At 40.3% G+C, this 26,837-nt stretch overlaps 1 protein-coding gene across 1 annotated transcript in view; it reads right to left on the bottom strand.

The window, feature by feature from the left end:
* The window catches only part of ACOT12 (acyl-CoA thioesterase 12), a 76,437-nt gene extending 60,564 nt beyond the window's left edge, over positions 1-15,873 (bottom strand). Inside the window, exons 1-2 of the mRNA XM_021007747.1 lie at positions 15,606-15,873; positions 9,353-9,422 (exon numbers count right to left, since the gene is read on the bottom strand). Of these exons, the coding sequence (XP_020863406.1) occupies positions 9,353-9,422; positions 15,606-15,756 (221 nt within the window). The 5' untranslated portion in view covers positions 15,757-15,873. The remainder of the gene's footprint in view (positions 1-9,352; positions 9,423-15,605) is intronic.
* Positions 15,874-26,837: the final 10,964 nt, after the last annotated feature.

Here is a 26,837-nt window from a genome sequence, read left to right as displayed (position 1 = left end):
GCACTGAGCTAGAATACTATTCCCAAGGAGGAGGTACCAATGTGACCATCAATCCATCCAAAAGTCAGATAGGCATAGGAGCCCTGAGAATGGCAGTGCCTCCCAGACCATCATCTTCCAGCCTAGCCTTCATAGTCATTAACTGGGAAAGCAACTCCAATGGAGAAGGGGCCAACCATCCCCACCAACTGTCAACCGATAGCCACTTATAAGGCAGAAGGGCCCACTTAGCTGAAGCAACAAGGCATCGTGGGGGACAGACAGGAGGCATCATGTACTGGGTAGGTCAGGAGCACCTGGACCGCCATCTCTTCTGAGACCCTAATAGAGACAGTGTAGGACCGTGAACCCAAGTGCCTTGGGAATAGTAATCTTCTAGCCCAGTGCCCTCAGCCACCCTCTTGGCAAGCAAGTCTGTGCAGAGGAAGCTTGGTGACTGCTCCCACAGGGGCCACAGCCACAGCTACCAAAGACCTGGCACTGATTAATGCTTCTGTATCAGAAATTGATGTTGGTTTATCGATGGAAAAATATTAAAGAAGAGACATTAATATTTGCTTTGTTGCTGCACCTTAAGGACCATGGGACTCTAAAACCTATATTTGTTGTCTCTCCAATAGAATGTGAGCTCCTTGGGAGCAGGGGCTGTCTTACTTTTCTATTTTATCTTCAGTACTTAGCATAGTACTTTGCACATAGTAAGGGTTAATAAATGCCTTATTCATTCATTCATTCATCTATATACTTTCAGTATTTATTATACTTATTAAATAAAGTTTTATATTTCCTGTTCTTAATTTAAGAGACAGGTGAGTTGAACATTTCACTTTTCTCTGAGGAAAATAAAACCAAAATTAAGTTATTTTTTGTAAATGGCAACAGATTGATTTTTTTTCTGTAGGTCAGTGGCACTTCATGGAACAAAGGTTCCCCACCCTTGCTTTAAATAGCCCCAGAGGAATTCTGCAACACACACATGAAATGTCACAAAATGGCAAAACTAGAGATCACTAATGAGGTTATGACTGGAGTGAAAATAACAGAATTTAGAAATGAAAAAGATACAAAAAATAATCCATGGCATCCCCCCAGGAAACTATATGGCACCCATTTTAAAACTCCTTACTTGCAAATAGATACATTCCTCATGGAAAAAGAAAAATGTATGGGAGTGTGAAAGACATAGCATAGATCATCAAAAATAGAAACAAACCATTTAGTGCAGCCTTAGAAATTCTGGGTCACTATAATATCATTAATGACTCAAGGAAACATAAAGTGGACCCTCTGCTGCATCATTCATCGCTTCTAATTTCACACTAAACTCCACACAGGCAAATGCTATTTAGAAGTGAAGAGGTCAAAAATAAAGTCTTATCTTAATGTGGAAGTCTGTCAGTACTGCTTTGGGATCAGCTTCTGTCCTTGGGTTATTTTATGTCACTTATGTGAGTATAAAAAAGGTTAAGCAGCAGTTTATATAGTAAAGAAGGACAAGTTCTTAAGATGCAGAAGAAGTTAGCAAATTTCTCACTGTCCTCTTGGGTGGTCCAACCCTAATAACAGATCATTCTTACACAGAGATCTGGTCCTGTTACTGTTCTGCTCAAAATTTTCACTGGCTCCCTATCTAGGGTTGTTGGAAGAATCAAATCAGATCATATTTTTAAAGTGCTTTCTTAATACTAGGTTATTTTCATCACCATTATCATCATCACTGCTCTCAAGTCAAGTTCAAATTTCTCTGCTTGGCATTCAAAGCCTTCTACAACATGTCATGAGCTTCCCTCTCTAGTATTACTTCATGTCTTTCCCCTCCATGGGTTCTAGACTTGAGTAGAACTAAACATTTCTCTGTCCCTAGCACGTGCAAAGCACTCTCATATTTCTGTTTTTTCCTCAAGCCATTCATTGTCCTTGAGATGCCCATGATTCTTTTCTCCTGTAAAATTTCTACCTATCCATTAAAGCCCACTCAGTGGCACTTACTGGACCAGGAAGGCCCAGCAGATATCTTTCCCCTCCCCCACTACTGACAGCAACCTTCACTCTTACACTTTAGTTTTGTAACTCTCTAAAGCATTTACCATGTAATAATGTACTTCATGGCTATAAATGCTAGTTTGTAATTATATACATATATAATTATAATATATCAATATAATATATATATAATCCATTATTTTATAATGAAGAACAAAATGAGCAGAGGCAAGAGAAAGTTTTATACAGTAACGGCAATATTGTTTTAAGAATGACTTTGAGTGACTAAGTCATTTTGACTATTATAAATTCCCAAATTAACTACGAAGGACATATGAAGGAAGATGCTATCTGTATCCAGAGAAAGAACTGATAAATAGATGTAGAGAATGATTTTACACACACACACACACACATACATACATATTTGTCTCTAATGTAGTCATCTCCAGCATGGGAGGGGGAGGGAAAAAAAGTTACTTGATTACTTTATTATATATTTAAAAGGAGTAACAAGTTGTACATACTAGATTTGCAGTTTCATGTACAATCACCTTTTTAAAATTCTGCTATTCAGGGGTGGGGAATCTGTGGCCTTAAGGCCATAGAACATTTGTTGAAGTTGGATTCAGTCCAAGGGCCGTACTTGAGGACCTAGAGGGCCACATGTGGCCTTGAGGCCAAAGGTTCCCCAGCCCTGTACTATGTTATGGAAATGCTTGTGTTCACAAATTAAAAATATTTTTTTAAAATGTTGGTATGATCTCCTTACTAGATTTGAAGCTCCTTGAGGTCAGGGACTGTTTCTTATCTAAATTTTGTATCTTATGTGCATGCACCAAAGTGTTCTGAACACAGTAGGCACTTAATACATATCTGCTGCATTATATTGAATTGTAATATTTTTAAAAATGCATCTGGTGGCTACATTTTGTGCTTGACTTCATTTTCCTTCCTCTCCTGTAATCTACTGCCTCTTATTAGAAAAACTGATGCCAACTTAAACTTCCTGGGAAAACATTTTGGTGAAACTCTGGAATCTATAATTAGGTTAGTAAAGTCAACTAGAATTTAGCAATTAGAATATGGAAAATTTCTAAAGTATGGATCTAAGAGACAATCAGACAAATATTATTTAAATATATCACCACCTTTCAAAAATTGTTCTGCACTTAACAAAAAAGAGCATTTTCATATACAAAGTAGAAGAGAAAAAAGATGATTGCATATGAAGATGAATTACTACTGTGTATACCTTGCTGCAAAAAAAATTTTTTAAATTAAATCGAACATGTTACTTTCAAAGCTGTCCAGCTGGTAGTCTCTGTCTCCTTCTGAACTTCCTTTAATTTTCCTTTGTGTATTTTCTATGAAATGCTTCAATGACCCTCTTTTCTTCCCTTACCCCCTCCACTTTTTTTTTTTAGCAATAACTATAACATATAATTTATTCAGCTATTCCCCAATTGATGGGTACCCTCTTAGTTTCCAGTTCTTTGTTGTAACAAAGGAAGTTGCTATAAATATTTTAGTGCAAATTAATTTTCCCTCCTCTTTCTTTGATCTCTTCAGGGCATGTAGCTAGTAGTAGTATCAACTGACTCAAAAAATATGCATAGTTTAGTGACTTTGGGGTCACAGATCCAAATTGCTTTCCAGAATGGCTGGGCCAATTAACAGCCCCCTTCTGCCCCCAATAGCTCATTAGTATGCCTATTTTTTCTCAGCTCCTTCAACAACTGTCATTTTTCTTATTTGTCATTTTTGCCAATCTGATGGGTATGAGGCGGAACCTCAGATTTATTTTAATTGACGTTTCTCTAATTATTACTGATATGTGTCATGTAGCTAAAATTGCTTGGATTTCTTCCTTTGAGGATTGTTTGTTCTTATCTTTTGATCACTTATCTAATGAGGAATAACTCTTGTTCTTATATATTTTTATCAGGTCCTTATACTTCAGAGATTATGCCTTTGTCAGAAAACTTTGCTGCAAAGATTCTTCTCCAGCAGTTTTCTTTCTAATTTTAACTCAATTGATCATTATAAGTAATCATTAAGTGACTATATCATCTTCTATAATCTTCTGTATTCCTTATTTGATCATGAATGCTTCCTTACTCCTCTAATTTGTTTATGAGGTAACCTTTTATAGCTAGATCATTTAACTATTTGGAACTACTCTTGATGTATGGTGTGAATGTTGGTCTAAGTCTAATTTCTACTTAACTGCTTTCCAGTTTTCTTAGCAGTTTTGGGTCAAATAGTAATGTGGGGATTAAAATTGTCCAACCTACAATAAAAGAGTCTAAGGTAGAGCTCTGAGCCAATGACACTTTATTAAAGGTTCCAGGGTCCCCTCTAGTGAAGTGGACCTCAGATCTTCCTCATGAGCTGAGATGTGTCCTCCTTCCAGGGCCCTATTTTTATAGAGTTAGCTATCTAGACATTCAAGAACAACTGTACCAAATACAGAATAATTCCATTGGTTGACATACGATGCATAGGCTAAGATAAACAAAAATGAACCGTCAGTGGGGTCACAACTTAGGTGGGTGAAGTAAAGAATATTTCTACTGCTAGGTGGATCTATGACTATAAGATGGTTACCTGCTCGTGTTGGACCAGAGAGAATGGTGCGGAGGTACAAAAATAAATCTGAGGACTTTCCATATGGTTGAGTCACCTCTGTTACACTGCGCTTGGTCACCATGACAAGGAAAAACCAGGGTGGAGAGCCTTTAGCAAGTAAACTTAACAATCTGTAGCTTACAGTTCTGAAGCCTAATATACAGAACTTATAATCACTACCCCATCATATCAAATGGATTCACACTGATTGGAATAAAGTAGAGGTCCTCAATGAATCAGTTTCTCAGGAAGTCTGTTTATCCAAGATATATGGTGCTATGTTCATCTTCTGCATATTATATACTTAATTTTGTTCAACTTTTTATTTTTAAACAAATAGTTTTGATGATTATTGTTTTATAACACTGATGGTACTACTAGGTCCCCTTCTTTCCTGCTCTTTCGATTATTTCCCTTGAGATTCTTGACGAGTTCTTGCTACAAATGAATTTTCATATTTTATTTTCCTAGCTCCATAAAATAACTCTGATTGGTATGGCACTGAATAAGTAAACTAATTTAGGTAGTATTGTCATTTTGATTGAGGCAACACGTCATTGTGGATAAAGAACTGGCCTTGGATGCAGGAATACCTGGGTTTAAGTGTTACTTCTGGCTGTTTGACTTGTAGTAAGTTACTTGACCTTTCAATGCCTCCAGGTAACTCCCTAAGATTATGAATTACAACAAAAGGTGTTGACCTACACTGGCAGAGGAAGTTTCCTTATCTGAGAATTCCCTATACCAATGAAATCACAGGTCCAATCCTTTGTACTACATTGGGATAACACAACCATGATCAATTAATATCTCTTCAACTATTTGGGTCTACTTTTATTTCTGTAAAGAACATTTTGTACTTGTATTTATATAGTTCCTCTGTGTGCCTTCTAGGTAAATTCACAAATATTTTGTATGAGCTGTAGTTTTTTTGAATGAAATTTCTCTCTCATTTTACAGTGGAGGAAACAGGCAGACAGAGGTTAAGTGACTTGCCCAAAGTCACACAGCTAACAAGTGTCTAAGGCTGGATTTGAACTCAGGTTTTCATGACTCCAGGCCTAGCCCTCTATCCACTATACCATCTAGCTGCCTAAACAAGGATTTCTTCTACAATATATCTACCAAGTCATCATCCAACCTTTACAGGATGCTCTTCCTTCTGAGGGAGCCTAGTCCACTTCTAGGTAGCTCTGATTGTTAGGAAGTCTTTTTTTACACCAAGTCTAAATCTTGCACCATGATAACCTCCACCTATGGTTCTTAGTTCTGCCCTTTGGGGTCAAGCAGAACACATCTAATCTCTTCTATTGGTCCAGGCCTTCATATGCTTGAATATACCCATTGTCCCCTGCCCCAGTTCTCTTCTACTCCTGAATAAACAATCCCAGTTCCTTCAACCAATCCTTAAAAGATCGTTCATCATCCTGGCTGTCTTCCTCTAGATGACCTTCAGTTTACCATTGTCTTTTCTAAAATATGATAGGTAAAATGGAACTCAGTATTTGAGGTGTGGCCTGACCTGGCAGGGTACAATAGGCTTACTGCCTCCCTAATACTGGACCCTACATCTATTTATGCAATTCAAGATCACGTTATATTGTTGTTAGTCAATCACACTGTTGACTTCTGTTTATAATATAATTTATAATTCACTAAAATGCCCACTCCAATCATGGTCCTACATCTAGTGCAATGGATTATTCAGACTGTGTAAAAATATCCCTCTAATAAAAACACATTCGGACATCCTCTCCCCTCATCCCCATCCCCCAGTTCCAAGTAAAAGGCAATTCACAAGGTGGTAAAAATCAGTTTAGGAAAGTAAAAACCAAAAGCAAGAAACTGAAACAGTCAACAAAGAGGTTCCCTGGGGCCTTAGGAGCTTGCAGATAAAAAATTGTTTATATATTCTCCTTGACCATAAGGCCCACACCTGGTTTGCCAATCAAGCCACCTGAGGGAAAAATTAACTCAAACTAAGTCCAGGTTCACTCCCACCATAAACTGGCAACAACAGCAGTTAGTGGCCGGGAGGGTTGGGCTTCACTCTGGCCTCCTAAGTTCCACTTGCGGCCTGACCCACAATGTTGTCAGATATTTGTCAGGACAATTGCTGTCTAGCCATGCCTTCCCATCTTGGACTTGTGAAGTTTGCCTCTTGAACCCAAGGGTAGGTTTCTGAATGTATCCCTATTAAATTTAATCTCATTCAAATAAGCTCAACGTTCTAGCATGTCAAAATATTTTTGGATCTTGACTCTGGCATCTAACTTGTTGGCTATAGCTCCCAGCTTTGTGTCATCTCTGGGCAAGTCACTTAACCTCTGTCTGCCTGTTTCCTCCACTATAAAATGAGAGAGAAATTTCATTCAAAAAACTACAGAGTATACAAAATATTTGTGAATTTACCTAGAAGGCACACAGAGGAACTATATGAGCGTACCATCTTTGCCTATGTCCAGGTCTTTGGAAAAAAAAATGTGAAATAGCCCAGATCTCCAGAAAACTCCAGTAGAGACCTCCTATCAAGATGATATCAAGCTATTATTGACCACTATTTAAAACGTATGTGAACGGAATGCTGTAAGATAGTTACTGACAATATATTAAAAATAGTTTTTTAAATCTTCTAATCTAAAAAAACCCTGTTTCTGTGTTCCACTAGAAAGAAGAGTAGAGAGTACCATTTTATTCTTTTTGGCAATTGGGGTTAAGCGACTTGCCCAGGGTCACACAGCTAGTGATTTGTAAATGTTTGGTCTGAGGCCAAGACTTGGACTCAGGTCCTCCTGACTTCAGGGCTGGTGCTCTTCCACTGTACCACCTAGCTACCCCAGAAAGTATCATTTTAATCAGAGTAAAAGGGCTTGAGAGATGGATGGTAAAGCAAAGACAGCTGACTCAAGCCAAATTGGCCACAGGTTTTGACTTGGTAGCAGCTTTTCAAAAACGGAATGGGATGTCTTGGGAAGTAGTTAATTCTCCACCACTAAAGGCCTTAAAATCAGGTAGGGTTGTAAAATCAATTTCTATAGAGGACTGGATTGGACTATGTAGGTAACTTCTGGGGTTCTTTCCAACTCCTGAGATTCTGGGAGTCTAACAAATGCTAGTGGAAGGGTAGGAGACAAAAGAGTGGGTTGAACATACGTGTCTTATGTATTTCCATACTGTGCTGGAAGCTTGCCCAAATCAATAGATTTGACTCAACCATCAATCTTTTTTGCTATGGCTCCTTGGTTAAAAAAACTATTATAAAACCTTAAATGAATTTGTTTCTCTAGCACTTAATAAATGTTGATTGATTTATTGATTGTTTTAGAGAAGGCAGTATAGGACAGTGGAATGAATACTGCATTTAGAGTTTGAGCTCCTGGGTTCAAATACCATTTAGTAGCTGTTTGACTTGGGGCCGGTCACTTAAGTTCTTTGGACATCAGCTTTTCAGTATGTAAAATGAGATGCTGGAATACAAGCTGACCTCTGAGGCCCTTTCCCACTTAGAAATTATATAGAAAAAAATTACCATCTCTACTGAGGAAAATTCATATTATGCTGTATCATTTGGTATTTAATATTAATCTGTAATATACCCTTTCCTGGAAACCCTTCCCCTGCTCCCCAACCCCAATCTTTTCGCCTAGCTCAAAAGAGACTTCTTCCAGGCTGAATTGGCCAAGGAACGTCATTACTCCCAGTCCCCACCTCATCTGCCTGGATAAGGGCCCTTGCTTTTGCTTCTGGCTTAAGCAGGAGCCAGCTTGAGTTAAGGCACCCACCCAGCTGGGCAGGATGATTCTTTTGTTCTCGCCCCTCCTAATCAAAGTTTGCAGTGAGCTGCTCTAAAAAAGGGGCTGGGGGGAGATGAAGCTAGTAAAAACCTGGTTGAGATGGCTAAAGTTTTTCTAACCCAGATTGCCGGAGGGAGCTCTCTCTCATGGAGCAAGTAGCATTCTTGGGTGTTAGACAGGGATGTGATTGGCCACAGCTGAAAACCAGCCCCCTTTTCCTCCCTTCAAATTGATCCGGATGAGTAGCCCTGCTCCCTAATGTGAAGTAATAGGGAGGAGCTGAGAACTACTAACCCACCTCCTCATTAAAATGCCCACCAATCGGGGGTGCCTTGCCTTTGCCAGGAGAGGGCCAAATGTACTGTCAGGCCAATCAGAAGAAAGACACACAGGTATATGAGACCATTGGCCCTTGCTCAGGGTCTTTGGCACAAAAGGAGGCTAGCTGTAAGATTCCTTTGTTACCAGGTTGCATGCCCATGTTAATAAAGGGTATCTTGGTGAGAGAATTGCTTCAGTCTGCCCCTTGTTAAATTCCAGCCTAGACACTACTCTGATTCTTTGGTGTTTACCCGACAAGTTTATAATGAAATATACAATTAGAGAGGATTTGCTTATTATCATTAATTATTTTTATTAAAGGAAATCAATCCTGAAGCAGCCAGTTATATACAACCAAAATGTATTCACGAATGCTTGGAGACATTTTTCATCAGAGAAATGTAATTAGGAACTTGGCTTTATATTGCAATTAAGAACTAAGTTTTTCACTGAGTATTGAGTTTTTAAAACCATTTACATGAGGCCCAGTGTCATTTACTATGCTGATCATTTGACTACTGCCTTCAAATGATGAAGGTGAGGCACTACCTGGAAGCATGTTGTTGGAATAAATCACTGAGAACCAGGAAAGAGGGTTAGCAGCATCACATCCTATCCCTTACCTGGCTGTCTCTTCAAACTGTATGTCATCCATTGATGCTGTGACACAGGAGACTCCAGCATGTTTTTCAGCTTCAAATCAACAGACAAAAGAAAAGATTGTTATATCTGACGTATTTCAGCATGAGAAAACAAATACAAACTGAAATGAATTTATTCTAGCTGGTTGCTCCTCATCAGTCATGACACCTCTTTGGGCACATTTCTGGACTGCCGGCAGCTGTTCTGTTGGTCTATGGGTTATGTTTAGACCGCATGGTAGCTTTACTGTTGTGTTGGAGGGTTCTAAATTCATACATACGTTGATTTATGTATTAACACAAGTATACAGCTCATCAACCTGTTTAAATGGAAATTTTTATCGTCAATGATGAATTTATAAATTCTATCAACCAACATATATTCTATCAACTTTGAGAAGCAGTGTGGTATAGTGGGTAAAGAGTTGGCTTCAGATCCAGGAAGGCCTGGGTTCAAATCCTGCCTCTGGCATACAGGGCTTATGTGACCCTAGGTGAGGTATTCAACATCTATGGACTCTAGGTCACTCTCTAAGAGTATAAATTGCTGAGAAGGTGCAAACCTATGATGGTAGAGGGAGCCTCTTTATCTAAGAGATCCTTGTATTGATGAAATACTTTCTATCAACCACCTTTATTTAATTTCAGGGAAACCACCCTTCCTTGCTACCCCTACATCACTGAGAGCTGACAATATTTCTCCCATTTTACCACTTTTAGCACCCAGTAACTTAGAACACCCTGAGCACATGTATAATAACACGACAGTCATCAAACATTTATTAAGAACTTACTAGGAGCCAGGCACTATGTTAAGTGCCAGAGATACAAAGGAAGGCAAAAACATAGTCTCTGCCCTCAAGGAATTCATATTCTAATAGGGAAGACAACATGAAAATAACTGTGTATATATGAGATATATAGACATATCAAAATGCTTCACATGCCATTTCTTTCTATCACAATGGCCTTGTGTATGACAGGTGTTATTGTCCTCATTTACAGATGGGGAAATTGAGGCTCTGAGTTGTGCTCATGGTCACACAGCTAGCATATGTTAAAGGTGAGATGTAAACTAATAAAATCCCAGCCCAGGACTTTTATCCACTTTGCAACACTGACTCTTGTATTTTTGGGTTTTTAAAAAAATTTTTTTATAGGCAATTGGGGTTAAGTGACTTGCCCAGGGTCACACTGCTAATAAGTGTCAAATGTTTGGTCTGAGGCTGTATTTGAACTCAGGTCCATCCTGACTTCAAGGCTAGTGCTCTATCCACTGCACCACCTGGCTATCCCTAACACTGACTCTTAAAACCCAAATCACAGAGGGTCTTCTCAGCTCTCAAGAACTCGGTACTGGGCACACAGTGAGTACTTAGTGAGATCTTGTTGATATGTTAGCTTGACCAAACTAATTCATCTAGCTTCTTGTAAGGACTTGTGGTTTCACTCCTGCGAGAGCTCCCTCCGTGCCTTAGTGGATGGTTTAATTAGTGTCAGTGGCCAAACTAATTCATTATCTAATGGCCAGTCATCTGGTGCCTCTTTGCACTTAACTGGGTTGGCCCTTGGATGAAGGGTACATAGACTAATACACAAAGCTTTCGAGCTTCGCAGGACCTGCCGTGCCTTACACATCATTGGTGTAGCCTTTGAGAACCCACAGTCACAACCATACCATGATGAAGCCTCAGGGTAGGACTTCAGTGCAATTCAACTCTTTTACATTTGTAAGGTTCCAAGGGAAAACAGAAGAGAGGAGGACCTGTGAGCATCCTGGTTCCTGTGCTGCATTTGTTCTACACATTGTATTTTCAAGGTTGTCCTTTTATATCCCCTCGGGTCCTTTATAGCAAAAGATCAAGTATCCCCTTCAGTAAGGATTCTCTGCCTTAACTACATACATAAAAGCAAATTTTGTTTAAGGGTATAGAGTATAAAATTGCAAATAGATCGAATGGATTTACTTTTTAGTTCAAAAACTGAACTTTTCATATGAATTTTGGCTCTTTCTCCCGTATCACCTAATGAACTGAGAAAGAAACAATGAATTGTACTACATTTGTATTCTTTTAAAAAGGGCTCTTTTCTTTCCACCTTTATATTTATCAGTGGGGCCAACTCCAGTGAAAATGAGAGAGAAAATATTCCTGGCATACTGCTGCTTGAAACAGAAATACCCAAAGTTACTGACCCACCTGCTTATTTCTGCATATGGTGGAGGCTGGGTTTACATACAGGCCAACAGCCAAATAGGGTAGCAAAAAATCCACATGGCTAAGGAGGAACCTGCAAGGACCGATTTCTACCACTTGACAAATCATGGTGAATTACCGGACCTGTTTCTCTTTTTCCCTCTACTGTATTATTTCATTTAGTGTCTTCATCAGTTCCCAGGGATGCAATGATCATCTCTATGCAGATGATTCTCAGATGAATTTATCCATCTCTAACCTCTTTGCAGACTGCTGGGCTTACATCTCCAACTATCTGTTATTGGATATCTTGAAACAGATGTTTTCTATCCATCTTAAACTCAGCAGGTCCAACAACAATGAAGTCTCTAGGTACCCTCCCCTTTCCTACCTTCCACATTACTGTTGAGATCACTAACTAGTCGTTCAGGCTCATAACCAGGGTGTCAGGTGTCATCCATAACTCCTCAATCTCTCTCACCCTTCATGTTCAATCTGTTAACTTGTGGTTTCTCCTTTACAACATCTCATGCCTGTACCATTGCAATAGCCTCCTGGCTGGTCTCCTTGCCTGAAGTCTCTCTCCACTTCAATACATCCTTCACTCAGCTGTCAAACTGATCATCCTAAAGCACAACTCTAATCCTGTAATGCCTAGATACTCAATAAACTCCAATAGCTCCCTATTACTTCCAGTATCAAATATAAAATCCTGTTTAGCTTTTAAATTCCTTCATAACCCGGCCCCTTCCTACCTTTCCAATTTTCTTACACCTTATTCTCCTCCACATATTCTGTGATCCAGTGACATTGGATTATTTGGTGTTTCTCAAACAAGAAACTATTTCCTACCTCTGAGAATTTTCACTTTGTCCCCCATGGATGGAACACTCTCCCTCTTCATCTCCATCTCCAGGTTTCCTTCAAGTCTCAGCTAAGGTCCCACCTTCTGCAAGAAGCCTTTGCCAACTTTCCTTAATCTTGGAGCCTTCCCTCTGAGATTATTCTCAATGTATCCCCTCTCTATCTTGATTGTAAATAGTGGTTTTTTGCATGTTTTTCTCTCCCATTAGAATGTGAGTTCCTTGAAAACACACTTTTATTTGTATCCCCAGGGTTTAGTATGGTGCCTGGCACATATTAGGTGTTTGTTGACTTGACTTGGGAAGTAGTGAGGAAACCTGGCTGAAATAGAATGTCACCTGGACACACTAAGAAATGATGGGAGAGGTAGGATGGAGCAAGACTATGAAAGGCCTTGAATGTCTACCGGACTACTAGGTAACAAGGAACCATCCTAGGTTCTTGGGGAATAACATGATGAAAAGTATTTAAGGAATATTAGTTCTCAAACAATCTAGATGGATTGGAAAGGGGAAAGGACAATAGTTAGAAGGCTGGTGCTATAAAAAAGGGGAAAGGACCTACATATATAAAAATATTTATAGCAACTCTTTTTGTGGTGGCAAAGAATTGGAAATTGAGGGGGTGTTCATCAATTAGGGAATGACTGAGTAAGTTGTGGTATGTGATTGTAATGAATGCTACTTTGCTATAAGAAATCATGCCAAGTGGATTTCAGAAAAACCTGGAATACATAAACTGATATAAAGTGAAGTGAGCAGAACCAGGAGAACATTGTATACAGTTACGGCAACATTGTACAATGATTAACTATGAATGACTTAGCTTTTCCCAGAAATACAGTGATCTAAGACAATTCCAAAGGACTCATGATGGAAAATGCTATCCACATCCAGAGAAAGAACTGATGGAGTCTGAATGCAGATTGAAGCATACTATTTTCACTTTCTTTTTTTGTATTTCTTTCCTTTTGTTCTGTTCTTTTACAACACGACTAATATGGAAATATGTTTTACATGATTGCACATATATAACCTACATCAAATTGCTTACCATCTTAGGGAGGGAGGGAAAAAAATTTGAACTCAAAATTGTTTATACAAATGAATGTCAAAATTGTCTTTACATGTAATTGGAAAAAAAAATACTATAAAAAGAAGCCTGTTGCTGTTACCAATTGTAAGGTTATACAATCATATGATTTAGCAATTAAAAAACACCTTGGATATCATCATAGTCCAGCTCTTTCATTTTGCAGACACAGAAGCACAAAGCCGCTAAGCAATGTGGCCAAAGTCACCCAATGGCAAATAGCAGAAATGAGATTTGAATTTCTGATTCTAAGTCTGGTGCCTTTTCCCCTGTATGGTAAATGCTAAAGGCCGGCTTAGAGTGTTGATGGTGAGACTAGAGAGGAAGGGATGAAACCGTGGATGAGACAGAGGATGAAAGAAATCAAAGATGGCTCCAAGGTTTACAACCTGGGAGGCTGGAAGAATTCTGATGCCTCTGACAGACGTGAGGTAGTTAACAGTAAAGCTAAGCTGAACACATTAATCATCCTTTAATGATTTAGAACGAAGTTTGGGATCTTGTGCCTTGGGGCCCTCATTATGAACATCAGTTATCAGTGTGCTTTAGATGTGCAGAAGTGCTCTGAAGGGAGCTCTGGCTGCCAGACCAGCTCTTCTTCTGCCGTCATTTGGTCCAGCTGAAATAGAGCATTCCTCTTTTCCTCATGTTTGGCTATTCTATTGTGTAAAATCATGTCCCCCTCCCACATACATAATGACAAAGAGGCGATGTGGTGCAGTGGAAAGAGAATTAACCTTGAGCCAGAAGACCTGGATTTGAATTCTGGATCTGTTACTATGTAACCGTGGATGTATCACTTTCCCCCCATTCATCTGTATAATGGACTTATATCTGCCATAGTGCTTGGCAAGAATATCGGATTGTATGTCAGATTCTCTTCTCACTTTGTCACTAACTAGATCTATGACCTTGGGAAAATTACTTGACCTCTCTAGCCTTCAGTCTCTTCATTTGTAAAATGAAGGGTCTGGATTAGTTTTCAAGTTTCAAGTATTGTCCTGAGATATATGCAGTCATGCATTTGCCCTTGGGGCTGGAGGTGAGGGGTTTGGGGTACAGGAAGTGGACTAAGTATTTAAAAAAGAAGCCAAGGCATATGGGAAAGCCTAATTTTCTACTTTGCAAGTTTCCCTGGGGACTCTATGGCCTGAAAGTCACTAAAAATCATACAATGAATTGGAAGGGACTTTAGGGGAAATTCAGGACAACCTCCTCATTGTACAGATGAGAAAACTAAAGCCCAGAGAGGAGAAGTGATTTACTCAATTAACAATAAAGTCAGCACATTGCCTGGACAAAGCATTTGTGTGCTGTACCTAAGGTGTTAGCAAGCAACTCTGTGTCAGACAACCCAGCACTACTACCCATTTAGGCCTTGAACCTATTACATACATACACACACACACACACACATACACACACACAAACACATAAAACATAGGCTTTTATTTATCACAAAATAAATACCTAATTGCTTCCAATATAATTTTCTGGAATAAATACTTATAAACTATTATTTAAGAGTACCCCTTTATTCTTAGTTTTGTCTGTGTTATCAGTCTAGAGTAATTAGTTGCCTCCAAATTGAAGCAGTTTCAATGTTTGATGTGAAATTTCCCCGAATGTTTGCATTTTCTGAACATTTTGTATAAATAACTGTTGTGCATCCTGCCCATTTGTATTTTTATGACTGTTACAAGTTGCAGGGCGCAGCTCATCAGTTACCGAAACCAAATTCAGGCCAGGGCTGGACACCGAGAGGTCCCAGCCAGGGCTGGGGAGGAAGGGGAGACAGGCTTGTTTTGCCTTCTTTTCTTTCGGTCTTTGGGAGGTTGAATGGCCACGACAAAGGTCACTGGGAGGGGAATTTAAGGCAGATAGTGAGGGCTATGGGAGAAGGTGTGTAAAGGCAGTTTACTTTCCGTACTGCCCTCCAGAGACAGCCAGGTAAATGCCAGACTCTGAGCGTGCTCCAACAGGGATCTCCGTGCCTGCGGCAGCTCAGCCGCTTCACTTCCACCGATCTCGGCGGCAGCCGCAGCGCCCACTCTCCCTCCTGGCTGGCTGAGCCTCCCTCTTACCTGCCAGGCAGGCGGTGGTGTCAATCCACTTGAGCAGCTGGCCGGCGCTCAGCTCCCCACGGTGGTTGGCGTGGGAAGGGAAGATAGCTTGGCACATCTGGACCTCGGCGCCGCCGCCCAGCGGCCGCCCCCGGGGGCCTGGGGGTTCCATGCTCAGATCCCGAGGGCTTCCTCACAGCTGGCAGTCCCAGAAGCGCAGAGCCAGCTCTCTCGTGCGCCGTCCTGCTGTTCTCTGCAAGGCTCAGGTCATCTGCCTAACTGCCCAGAGCAGCGCAGACTGCGCCCTGGGTTTCAAAGGGCAGTTGGCGCGTACTGGTGCCAGCAGGAACCGACATCCCCCTGTCCTGCAACATCCGCCTCTTCCTGGCCCAAGGGCAAGGCCTGGACAGTGTCAGCAGGGCACTCGGCCTCTCCCTCCCTTCTCTGAACTTCCACATGCGAGGAGCTGGGAGTTTAGGGCTTTCCTATTTGCTTCTACAGTAGTCTTCCTCACAGGACAAGGCAGAGCAGACACTAGTGACTAGTCCTTGCAGAAAAAAGTCGATCATAAGCAGTTAAATAAATGCTAGGTCTACGTCTGACCAGGGAAGCCAGGGTAATTGAATGAACTCTTTCTATTAACCTGATGCACAGGAAAGGAACTAGAGTCCACCATGAAGAACTTACAGAGTGAATACTATCTACTGGGGCAGCTAGTTGGCCAATGGATAGAGGGCTAGACCAGGATGGGTGGGAGTGAGGAAGACCTGAGCTCATAATCCTGCCTCCCACACCTGCTAGCTGTGCGGTCCTGGGCAGACCACCTCATCCTTCAGCTTTCAGCTTCTTTGTGGTAAAATGAGGATTATGATCACGCCTGCTTAATAGGATTGTTGTGATCACCATATAACATGTAAAAGTGCCTATGCAAACCTTAAAAAGAGCTACATAATACTAGGTATTATTAGCTGTTAAAGACAACAATGTGTACATGCAAACAGCATGGAAAGTCAATTAAACTCTGATTGATTTAAATATCCAATTTTGTTCCTGGGCAATTGATAATAAATACATCTTCTTTCTCCTAGAAAGTTAGTGGACTCTGGGTGCAATATGTTGCATATGCTGGCACATAGTAAGTGATTAATAAATGTTGATTAATTATTTTTAAAAAATAATTGTTTCTCTTTGATACAAAGGAGGGTTAAGTTGGGAGAGAGGCATGCTGGAAAATTACTAATAAAGCAAACAAAAAAACTAATGTAACTTTAGGCTGCATTATTAGAAGCATAGTGTTCAGAATAACCAATTAAGTATTACTTAAGTATTAATTACTCAAGCATGAAGTATTATTATTACTTAATTACTATGTACCTGAAATAGGCAGCTGAGTAGTCCAGTCGATAGAGTGCGGGCCTGGAGTCAGGAAGATTCCTCTTCCTGAGTTCAAATCTGGCCTCAGACACTAGCTGTGTGACCCTGGGCAAGTCATTTAACCCCATTTGCCTCAATTTCTTCATCTGTAAAATGAGCTAGAGAATGAAATGGCAAACTACTTCAGGATCTCTTCCAAGAAAACCCTAAATGGGGTCATGAAGAGTCAGATGTGATTGAAAAATGACTGACAACGAAATGTGCCAAACAACAAGAGAATAAAACAGTCCCACTATACATCAGTCCAACCTGAAGTATTAGGTTTGACTCTGTGAACATACTTGGAAGAGGGAGATCAAGAAGGGGAGGGGACTTGAAATTAGGTCATATATGGAAAAGTTGAAGAAACTGAGGTCGTAAAACTAGAAAGAAGAGGACTTAGAACTCAGATCACAGAAGTTATAAAGTTAACCCCTTCATTTAGCAAATAAAGAAATTAAGGCCCCCAGAGTTCATACCTTGCCTAAGGACACAGTGGGCAACAGAATTAGGATTTGAATTCAGGTCCTTCAACATCGAAGTCTGTATGATTTGCATTACAGCATGCTTCTACTTACAGGAGGACACAATGGCTACCTTCAAGTATTTGAAGGGCTGTCTTGGAGCAGCTAGGTAGCACAGTGCATAGAGTATGGGCCTGGAGTCAGTAGGACATGAGTTCAAATTTGACCTCAGACACTTACTAGCTATGTAAAACTCTTGATCCTGGGCAAGTCACTTAACCTTGCTTATCTCAGTTTATCATCTGTAAAATATGATGGAAAAGGAAATGACAGACCACTCCAGTATATCTGCCAAGAAAACCCCAAATGGCATCACAAAGAGTCAGACATGACTCAACAACAAAAACAACAACTAGGCAGCTAGGTGGGGCAGTGGATAGAGTGCTGGGCCTGGAGTCTGGAAGACTCATCATCCTGAGTTCAAATCTGGCCTCAGACACTTCCTAGCTATGTGACTCTGGGCAAGTCACTTAACCCTGTTTGCCTCAGTTTCCTCATCTGTAAAATAGCTGGAGAAAGAAACGGCAAACCACTCCAGTATCTTTGCCAAGAGACACCAGATGGGACATAGAAAGTCAGACATGACTTAAAATGACTGAACATGTGGAAGAGAGAGCAGTCTTTTCCCTCCTGCCTCTAGAGGACAGAACTAGGTGCAAACAGTAGGAAAAAGGGGCAGGGCCCCATAAGGAACCTTTCAACTCCTAGGGCTAACCAACAATGGGGTGAGTTCCCATCCCTGAATTCTATCACTGGAAGCATTCCAAAGCAACGTTACAACCTCTCTATCTGAGATGTTATGGAGGGGATTCTAACACGGGATAAGTTTGACTACATGACCACTAAGTTTCCCTTTGACTATTAGACTCTAATTCTGGGAGTCAGATTTATTGAGTATATTTTGCTCAATATGTAAGTTTGCAGGTTTGGAACTGGACCACACCTTCGATGATAGCTAGTCCAACTCTCTTTTTCACAGATGAAGAAACTAAGGCCCAAAGAGGTTGAGTGACATGCCTTGGGTCACACTGATAATTAGTGGTGGAGTCAGGATTTGAATCCAGGTCCCTTGATTCTGTATTCAGTATATTTTCCAATGTTCTGCACTGTCTTGTTATCTTAATCATAAAGTAATGGGGAAATTTTTTTTAAACAAATGCAAAACTCATGTATCCCAATGAATTTTGTCCTTCAAAGTGAGTTGCCTAGACAGGCTAGAGAAGCACTTACTATGTGCTAGGCACTGAGCTAAGAGATGGGGATACAAATACAATAAAAAAGAGGTTCCCTGCCCTCAAGAAGCTTATATTTAAATGGGAGAAGACGGCACATAAAAGAGCTGAAGGAGAGAGTGAAAGGGAAAGATACCTAGGTTAGGTCAATGGTGGCAGAGTCCAGAGAGTCAGAAGCATATCTGGGAGGGGAATGAAGCCAGTACCCAAAAGGGAGGCTCCAGAAGAAACTCCAGTGGGAGTAGGGGTTTGACATGGTGGAAAGATGTTCCAAGGTAAGAAGGCCCTAGGCACTGAGGAAAATTCCAGGGTAAGAAGGCAGGTCAATGAGCTATATACCCATTCTAAAAATCCTGCAGCTGCTCAAAATATTTTTGAATATCTGGTCAGAGCCTGAGCTACACACCTTATCCTCAATGGTGGTGTATCTTTTGTCCACTAAGGGTGGCTGGGATTTCTAGAAAAATTTCTAGAAAAATGATTTGGAATCCAGTCTGGTGACAAATAGTGATTCATCAAGGCCATTGGAAGCTAGTACCAATCAGAACTGACATTCAACGAAAAAATAATAATAAGACTAATATTTCTTCAGAGGTTCATACATTTTCTCTCAAAGGTTGGGGTTTTCACATTCAAATACAAATAAAAGCAGTGGCATCAGTTCAAATTCTGGGCCTCTAAGTAAAAACGTCAGAAAGGGCTTTTTTAATACTGCATTTGAAGAACTCCCTATCACAGTCCTTATTCTGCAGGCTCATCATGACCTGAAGGTGAAACTGGGTTCATGCCAATCATGCCAATGAAATACAACCTTTGGCAGACTTGGCAGTACTGGCAAGTCTTCCAATAGTCTTGGTGACTAATTGCACTAGCTGTCTGAGGACTAGTCTCCCTATGTATGAGGAGGCTTATCAGCAGAACGATGACTGCTTGGGCCATGACAACCTAGGAAACAAAGAACAATCCCAAATGTCTCCAATTCCAAGTGGCACCCCTTTTCTGCTTCTGTGGTAAAGGTGGCAGAGTTGTGAGAAAGAGTGCTACAGAATCATACAGTTTTCAAACCATCCATAAACTTTAACTTAGCTCTTGATATTCTAAATGTGAGATTCTTTCCCAGTGACTTCAGAGCCAATAGAAAAACTACTGGTCAATTGACATTCTTGCTATAAATGAAGCCAAAAGATATAAAGGATTGGCATCTAAATGGAAGGCTGGCTCACAGGTTTCCTTGAAAAAGTCAAGCAAGTAGTCAGGGTTGGATTATCCTGTGCCCAAAGGCAGCAAGAAATACCACTTCAGAGGATGCTATCATCATGCTGACTTGGAGGCTGTGTGGTCAGCCCTCCATTCCCAGGCTTCTCCATCCTTCTCTTCATCCATCCTTCTCTTTCTGTCTCTCTCTCCCTCTCTCTTTCTCTGCCTCTCTCTCTGTCTCTGTCTCTCTGTCCCTGTCTCTGTCTCTCTGTCTCTCTGTCTGTCTGTCTGTCTCTCTCTCTCTCTCTCTCTCTCTCACACACACATACACACACACACACACACACACACAGAGCACCCCATCAGTGTTTAATTCTCCTTTAAGGTTTCTGTTTAAATAGTATTTCATTTCCTCCATTTCTGAATGAACTCAGGGGGTCATTATTGCTCCTGTGCACCTCAGGTAAGTTATCTGGCCCTGGCTAAATACAGTGGTGATTTCTTTCTAATTATTACATGGTATTCATGGGATACAAGCTCACATAGGACTTTGGCAGTGGTAATGTTGACTCCTAATTGTACTTTTTAAACAACCATGATAAGGTAGTAGTAGAAAAATGTGCATATCACAATTAAAATAATTTTATTCTGAAATGAGATGGTAAGCCAAGCAGCTCATTTATATTGGAGATGAAGAAATGGGCATGTCCCTCAGTGTTTTCCCCAAATTAATCCATTGAAAAAGATATACTTTTCTACTGTCAGCTTTGCGCAGGTGCTGTGCTGGCATCTATGCTGGGGATACAAAGACACAGCTCCTGACCTCAAGAAAAACTCAATTTAAAAAAGTAAATTTGGCTGAGTTTCGGGAGAGGACCTTATTCTCCCAAACCCTTTGTAATCATTAATCACTTCATAAGAGAATCTGCAAGAGGCTGACCATTATAATTAATCTCTGCTTTCAAATGAGGAAACTGAGATGCTGAAATTGCCCAAGACTATGGACCTCATGTACATATCCACATTAGAGTTTCTGAATAACTCTTGTCCACCCCCTTTTCCAACAAGCCACTGGACAAGTACCATTTGAAATTTTTTGATGCTATCAATAGAGCAGAATCACCTAATTGGTGAAGTGGAAAGAGCCCTGCAGCTGGGTGTAGTGGTGATCCTGGCTTCAGGGGGATACTGAGGCAGTTGGATTGTTGGAGGCGTAAGCTGTAGTAGGGCTAAAGTCAAGCAGTTGTCCACATTAAATCCAACACCAGCATGGCAAGCCTTGGCAGGGGAGGGTGAGGGGGGGAGAGGGGAGGGTGCCATCAAGCTGTTAAAGGAGGGGACAAACTAGCTCATCTCCGAAACGGAGCAACTGAAAGCTCCCATGCTTATCAGTAGTGGCATTGGACCATAAGTAATCACAGTACTTTCAGCCTGCGTAAGATAAGGAGACTTAGTCTCTGGGGAAAAAAAATAGTGCAGGAGATGGCTTGGAAGTGTGATGGCAATTAGCCTGAAGTCAGGGAGACCTGAGTTCAAGTTTCAACCAGTACTGGCTGTGTGGCCATGGGCAAGTCACCTGACCTCAGTGCCCCAGGCAACTTTTTAAGACTATAAACTACAGAATATTTTCTCATCTGCACTGATAAAGAGAGTTCACCCAGCAAGAGTTTTCTGCACCTATGAAATCACAGGTCTGGATTTTTCTTTCTCTGTCTCTCTGTCTCTCCTTTTTTTTGTTTTAAAGTATTAGTTCTGCAATCAGAGGCTGTGGGTACATTTTTGATTCTGTAACTCATTACCTATGGATCTCTGGGCATCAGGCTCCTCCTTGATAAAATGAGGGGGTTGGCTTGGGTGACCTCTAAGGTCCTTTTTCAGCCCTAAATCTATGATCTTAATGTGTTTTATTATGCTATCCCAACACTCATCATAAAACATTTGAAAAGAAAAGAAAGATTTATCATGCTGCAGTACTAATCTCTTTGCCTTTTCACTGAAGAATATTTTTCTCCTCTTAGGTTTATCCTTCCAGGGAGAATCACATGCAGAGAGGATGGTAGATGAGAATATTTGGGAATATCACCTAATGCCAACCTCCAGCCATTTAGCAGAATTATTGCCCCTTATATATCTCAGCAAGCAGGATGTTAAATATGGATGTCTTTGGTAGAACTTTTACAGTTTTAATAGCGACTTTTTACTAAGTTAAAAAACTTTTACCTTTGAAGTCCTGAATACATTTCAAAAATTAGCTGATTTTCAAAAAAAGAGTATAAATTCACACATTTTTCCTAGCATTAAATAAACAATAATAATTTCTTAAGTGCTTAAAATAATAATGAAGGCAGGTTTGAAATAACTCAGAATATTTCTTTTCTTAACTCTTGCTAGAATTTCTTTGTTCCGATTACATACTCTCTAAGATGAAACCAAAAATTAGGTTTCCACAATCAAAGGCAAGCAGAAATGAACTGTAGCTTTGATATTTTAAGGGAATTTATCTACAGAGAAGACTAGTTTTTTTTTTTCAGTCACTTCAACAATGTCAAATATATTCTTAAGATTAAGGGGCTTTGAGACAGAGAAGGATAACAGAGGAGCACTGTACTTCATTTCAGAATTTAGCAGATAGGAAGGAGGCTGTCCAGAGAGACTGCAGTGCAGTCAGCTGCTCATCTCCCTCTTACCATTAATCATTCAATATCTAGGTGGCTCCATCTTAGCCCGAGGATGCTTATGCAAGGACAGAGTAAATCAGCTCCAGTATGGAATAGTCTAGCTTGTTTCCACCTGGCTTATTTTCTTCATAGAATATCAGCCAGACCAGGCTGGGTGTGGAGTCCACTAGAGGGGAAATATGGGGAATACTGGAATGGATCAAGACCCCAAGTCTGCCCTAGAAGACACTGAATCTTTGGCTCAAACTCAGACTTAAGTCTTTGGGGTCTTGTTTACAAAAGCTGATCTGCAGCCAACTTGGACCTGCAGGGAAAAAGCTGGGGGCCTAGACATTGTTATTCTCACAGCTGCTGGAATTCCTGCTAGGCAGTTCAGTGATGCAGTGGATAGAGTGCTGGGCAAGGGAGTCAGGAAGACTAGAGTTCAAATCCTTAGCTGTGTGACCTTAGGCAAGTCATTTAACCTTTCTGTTTGTCTCAGCTTCCACAACTATAAATAAATTCTCCCCTCCATCCTCTCCATTGCTCCCTCCCTCCCTTCCTCCTTTCCTTCTCTTCTTCCTTTCTTCTTCCTGCTATGCTTTAATAAAATAAGTCCATAATATCAGAGTACTTTCTGACTTTACCATATAAGTAGAGAGTAGCAAAACAGTAAGATTCATCAAGGGTTCTCCTGAAACCAAATTCAATATGATAGCCACTAATTTAATCCCAAAATGATGACTAATGCCTCAACTCCAGATTATGATAAGCAGTTAGCTGGACAACCTACAGAATTCATGAATGCAATATCAGAAACTGATACGGAATACAGATACTGAAAATGGACAACAAATTGGTCCCAGAATTGAGCAGGAGGAGGTGGGGGTAGGGCTGGATTTCCTTAGGAAATTGCAGAGCTCCCTTAATGATCCCCCCCATTTCCTTAAAACTATCTTTTTAAAATTGTTTTTGTTTTTTTAATTAATTTATTTTTAGTTTTCAACAATCACTTCCATAAGCTTTTGAATTTTAAATTTTTCCCCTCCTCCCTCCCCAAGACAGTGTGCAATCTGATATAGGCTCTACGTTACATTCCTATTAAACATATTTTCATATTAGTCATGTTGTAAAGAAGAATTAGAACCAATAGGAGGAACCACAAGAAAGAAGAAACAAACAAAACAGAAGAAAAGAAAGAGCAAATAGTATGCTTCAATCTGCATTCAAACTCCATAGTTCTGTCTCTGGATATGTACAGCATTTTGCATCATGAGACTTTGGAGATGTCTTAGATCCTTGCATTGCTAAGAAGGGCTAAGTCTATCAAAGTTAGTCATCATACAACGTGGCTGTTGCTATGTACACCATTCTCCTGGTTCTGCTCACTTCACTCAGCATCAGTCCATACAAGACATTCCAGGTTTTTCTGAAGTCTACTTGCTCATCATTTCTTATAGTGAAATAGTATTCTGTTACATTCATATACCACTATTCAACCATTCCACACTTGATGGGCATTCCTTCAATTTCCAATCCTTTACCACCGCAGAAAGAGCTGCTATAAATATTTTTGTACATGTGGGTCCTTTTCCTGTTTTTATGATCTCTTTGGGATACAACCCTAGAAGTGCTATTGCTGGGTCAAAGGGTATACACCTTTTTATAGCCCTTTGGGAGTAGTTCCAAACTTCTCTCCAAAATGGTTGGATCAGTTCATAACTCCACCAACAATGCATTAGTGTTCCAATTTTTCCATATCTTATCCAACATTTATCATTTTCCTGTTTTGCCAATCAGATAGATGTCATGTGGTACCTCAGAGATGTTTTGATTTGCATTTCTCTAATCAATAGTGATTTAGAGCATTTTTAAATATTACTATAGGTAGCTTTAATTTCTTCATCTAAAAACTGCCTGTTCATATCCTTTGACCATTTATCAATTGGGGGATGGCTTATATTCTTACAAATTAGACTTAGTTCTCTGCATATTTTAGAAATGAAGCTTATTGGAGACACTGGTTGTAAAAATTCTTTCCCAGTCCTAAAACTATCTTTTAAAATTCCAATATTCTACTGGTGTTGTATAGCTGAGAATGATTCTCCAAAGAATTTGAAATGAGTTACCACTCAGAGGGGAATGGAGGAGCATATAATGGGTATGAACATACTACCGTACATAACAGATAAGGGGCTGTGAAGAAGAGCTAGAGTAAAGGTTATTATCACAGAAATGTATGATGGGAAAAGATGGGTGGGTCAGGTGAGGAAAGCAAGGCATAAACAGATGGGGTGCCCACGTACTCCATGCAGGGAAAGAAGGAAAGCCTTGAACATAGTGACTGGTGGAATTTGGGGAGGACGTAGATGCCTGTCCCTCAGGATGGAGGGACACAGATGTGTTGGAATATGCATTATTGGCTCTACACCTTTGTGAGCCAGTGGAGTGTGTGAGTATAATGAGTAAGAAGAACTAAGTTAACAGAGAGAAAATATTAGTGTAAAAGTGGCTCTAAAGAAAAGCGACCTGGGACAGCTAAATGGCATGTTCAGCTGGGTGGATAGAGCACCAGCCCTGGATTCAGGAGGATCTGAGCTCAGATCTGGCCTCAGACACTTGACACTTACTAGCTGTGTGACACTGGGCAAGTCACTTCACTCAACTGCCTCACGCACAAAAAAAAAAAAAAGGGACCTGAGATTATAAAATGGTTAGAGGACATTGAAGACAAACTGGAGATTTGTCATGATATTTCACTAGCTAATGTAGCTTTTAGTCAGGAACCTGTTAAGGAATGTTTGAACTGTTTGTTTCAAATTAAAAAAGGAACTCAGTGAGTGGTTTTCAGAATAAATTTACCAATTGCTGTCCTTTTGTCAGAGGAAAAAAGACATGATAGAGTAAGTATTCGGAGCATGATCAGAAAGGGGTAAATAGATTTTTCCCATTGGGCCCAAGATGACTGAACTACAGCAAATAAGTGGATGTTGCAGAGGGGTAAACTGAGGCTCCATGCAAAGAATACCTTCCTGACAATTGAAGATATCTGAGAACAGACTGGGTTGGGATGTACTGGGTTCCCTTTCACTTGATTTTTTTTTTTAAAGGCTGTTTCTCCTATCTCTCCCAGAATGGAAGTGTAAGGGTTACATGTAGGCCTGATCTCCCTACTGATCTTAACCAGTGCTTTGACTTGCTCTATGTCTGATCTGGCACTTCCAGCCAAGTGTGGCCCCCTGCCCTGCGGGGCACCATATTGGTGCTAAATTCATTGAGGACACCTGATTGGCTGAGTGAACTCCTGACTTCAAGATAGCCTCCAACTTCAGCCTCTTCTAGTAGCAGGGATTATGGGAATGTGCCACCATGCCCAACCACTTAAAGTCTCCTAGTAAAAGTAAAATCACTTGTGGGGACTTTCTAGATGAGATTACAGTCCATAAGAATGACAGCTAGCATTTATATAGAATCTTATAGTTTGCAAAGTGCTTTGCAAATATTATACCATTTGATCCTCACAGGAACTCTTGAGGTAGCTACTATTATTATCCCCATTTTACAGATGAGGAAACTGAGGGTGAAAGAGGTTAAATGACTTCTCCAGGGTCACACAACTGTTGAGAGGTATGAGTTGTGCTAGATGGCCAAAGAGGTCCTTTCCATCTCTGAGGTTCTGTGATTCTCTGTGTAGCACGAGTTCTGGGGTGATTGTTCCAGCATTCAACAAAACTAGTTTCTAACTTGGCTAATTATTTTATACAATGCCCACAAGGCAGGACCAGGTCTTTTCAACCACTCTTATGGAACTGTCTATCAAATCTATTCACCGGATTTTAAGGATTACTAAATTGATCCAGAACATTTCACACTTAGTCTAAAATCTTTGTTTGATAGATTCAATAGAGGTGCTAGACTTTGTTCACTCCTAGTTCATTTACTGACTCAATGGAGATGTTCTCACTTGATAAAAATATCAGGATGAGATGAAGGTGGTGTAATGAATTTATTGCCTCAGTTAGCACTTATAATTCATTTAACCCCAATATTGCATCAAGACAAGCAATGTTACCTAGTGGATAGAAAGCCAGCTCTGGAGTCAGAAAAATGTTCAATTCCTGCTTCTGACACATACTGACTTTGTACCTTGAGCAAGTTACTTAACCTCTCAGGGCCCCAGGAACAGAGTGGGTGCTGATTTGCACTGATAGAGAAAATTTCTTTACCAGG

This window comes from Phascolarctos cinereus, unplaced genomic scaffold (genome assembly GCF_003287225.1).
Source record: "Phascolarctos cinereus isolate Bilbo 61053 unplaced genomic scaffold, phaCin_HiC Scaffold_4;HRSCAF=312, whole genome shotgun sequence".
Lineage (NCBI taxonomy): Eukaryota > Metazoa > Chordata > Mammalia > Diprotodontia > Phascolarctidae > Phascolarctos > Phascolarctos cinereus.
This window is presented reverse-complemented; position numbering and strand designations above follow the sequence as displayed.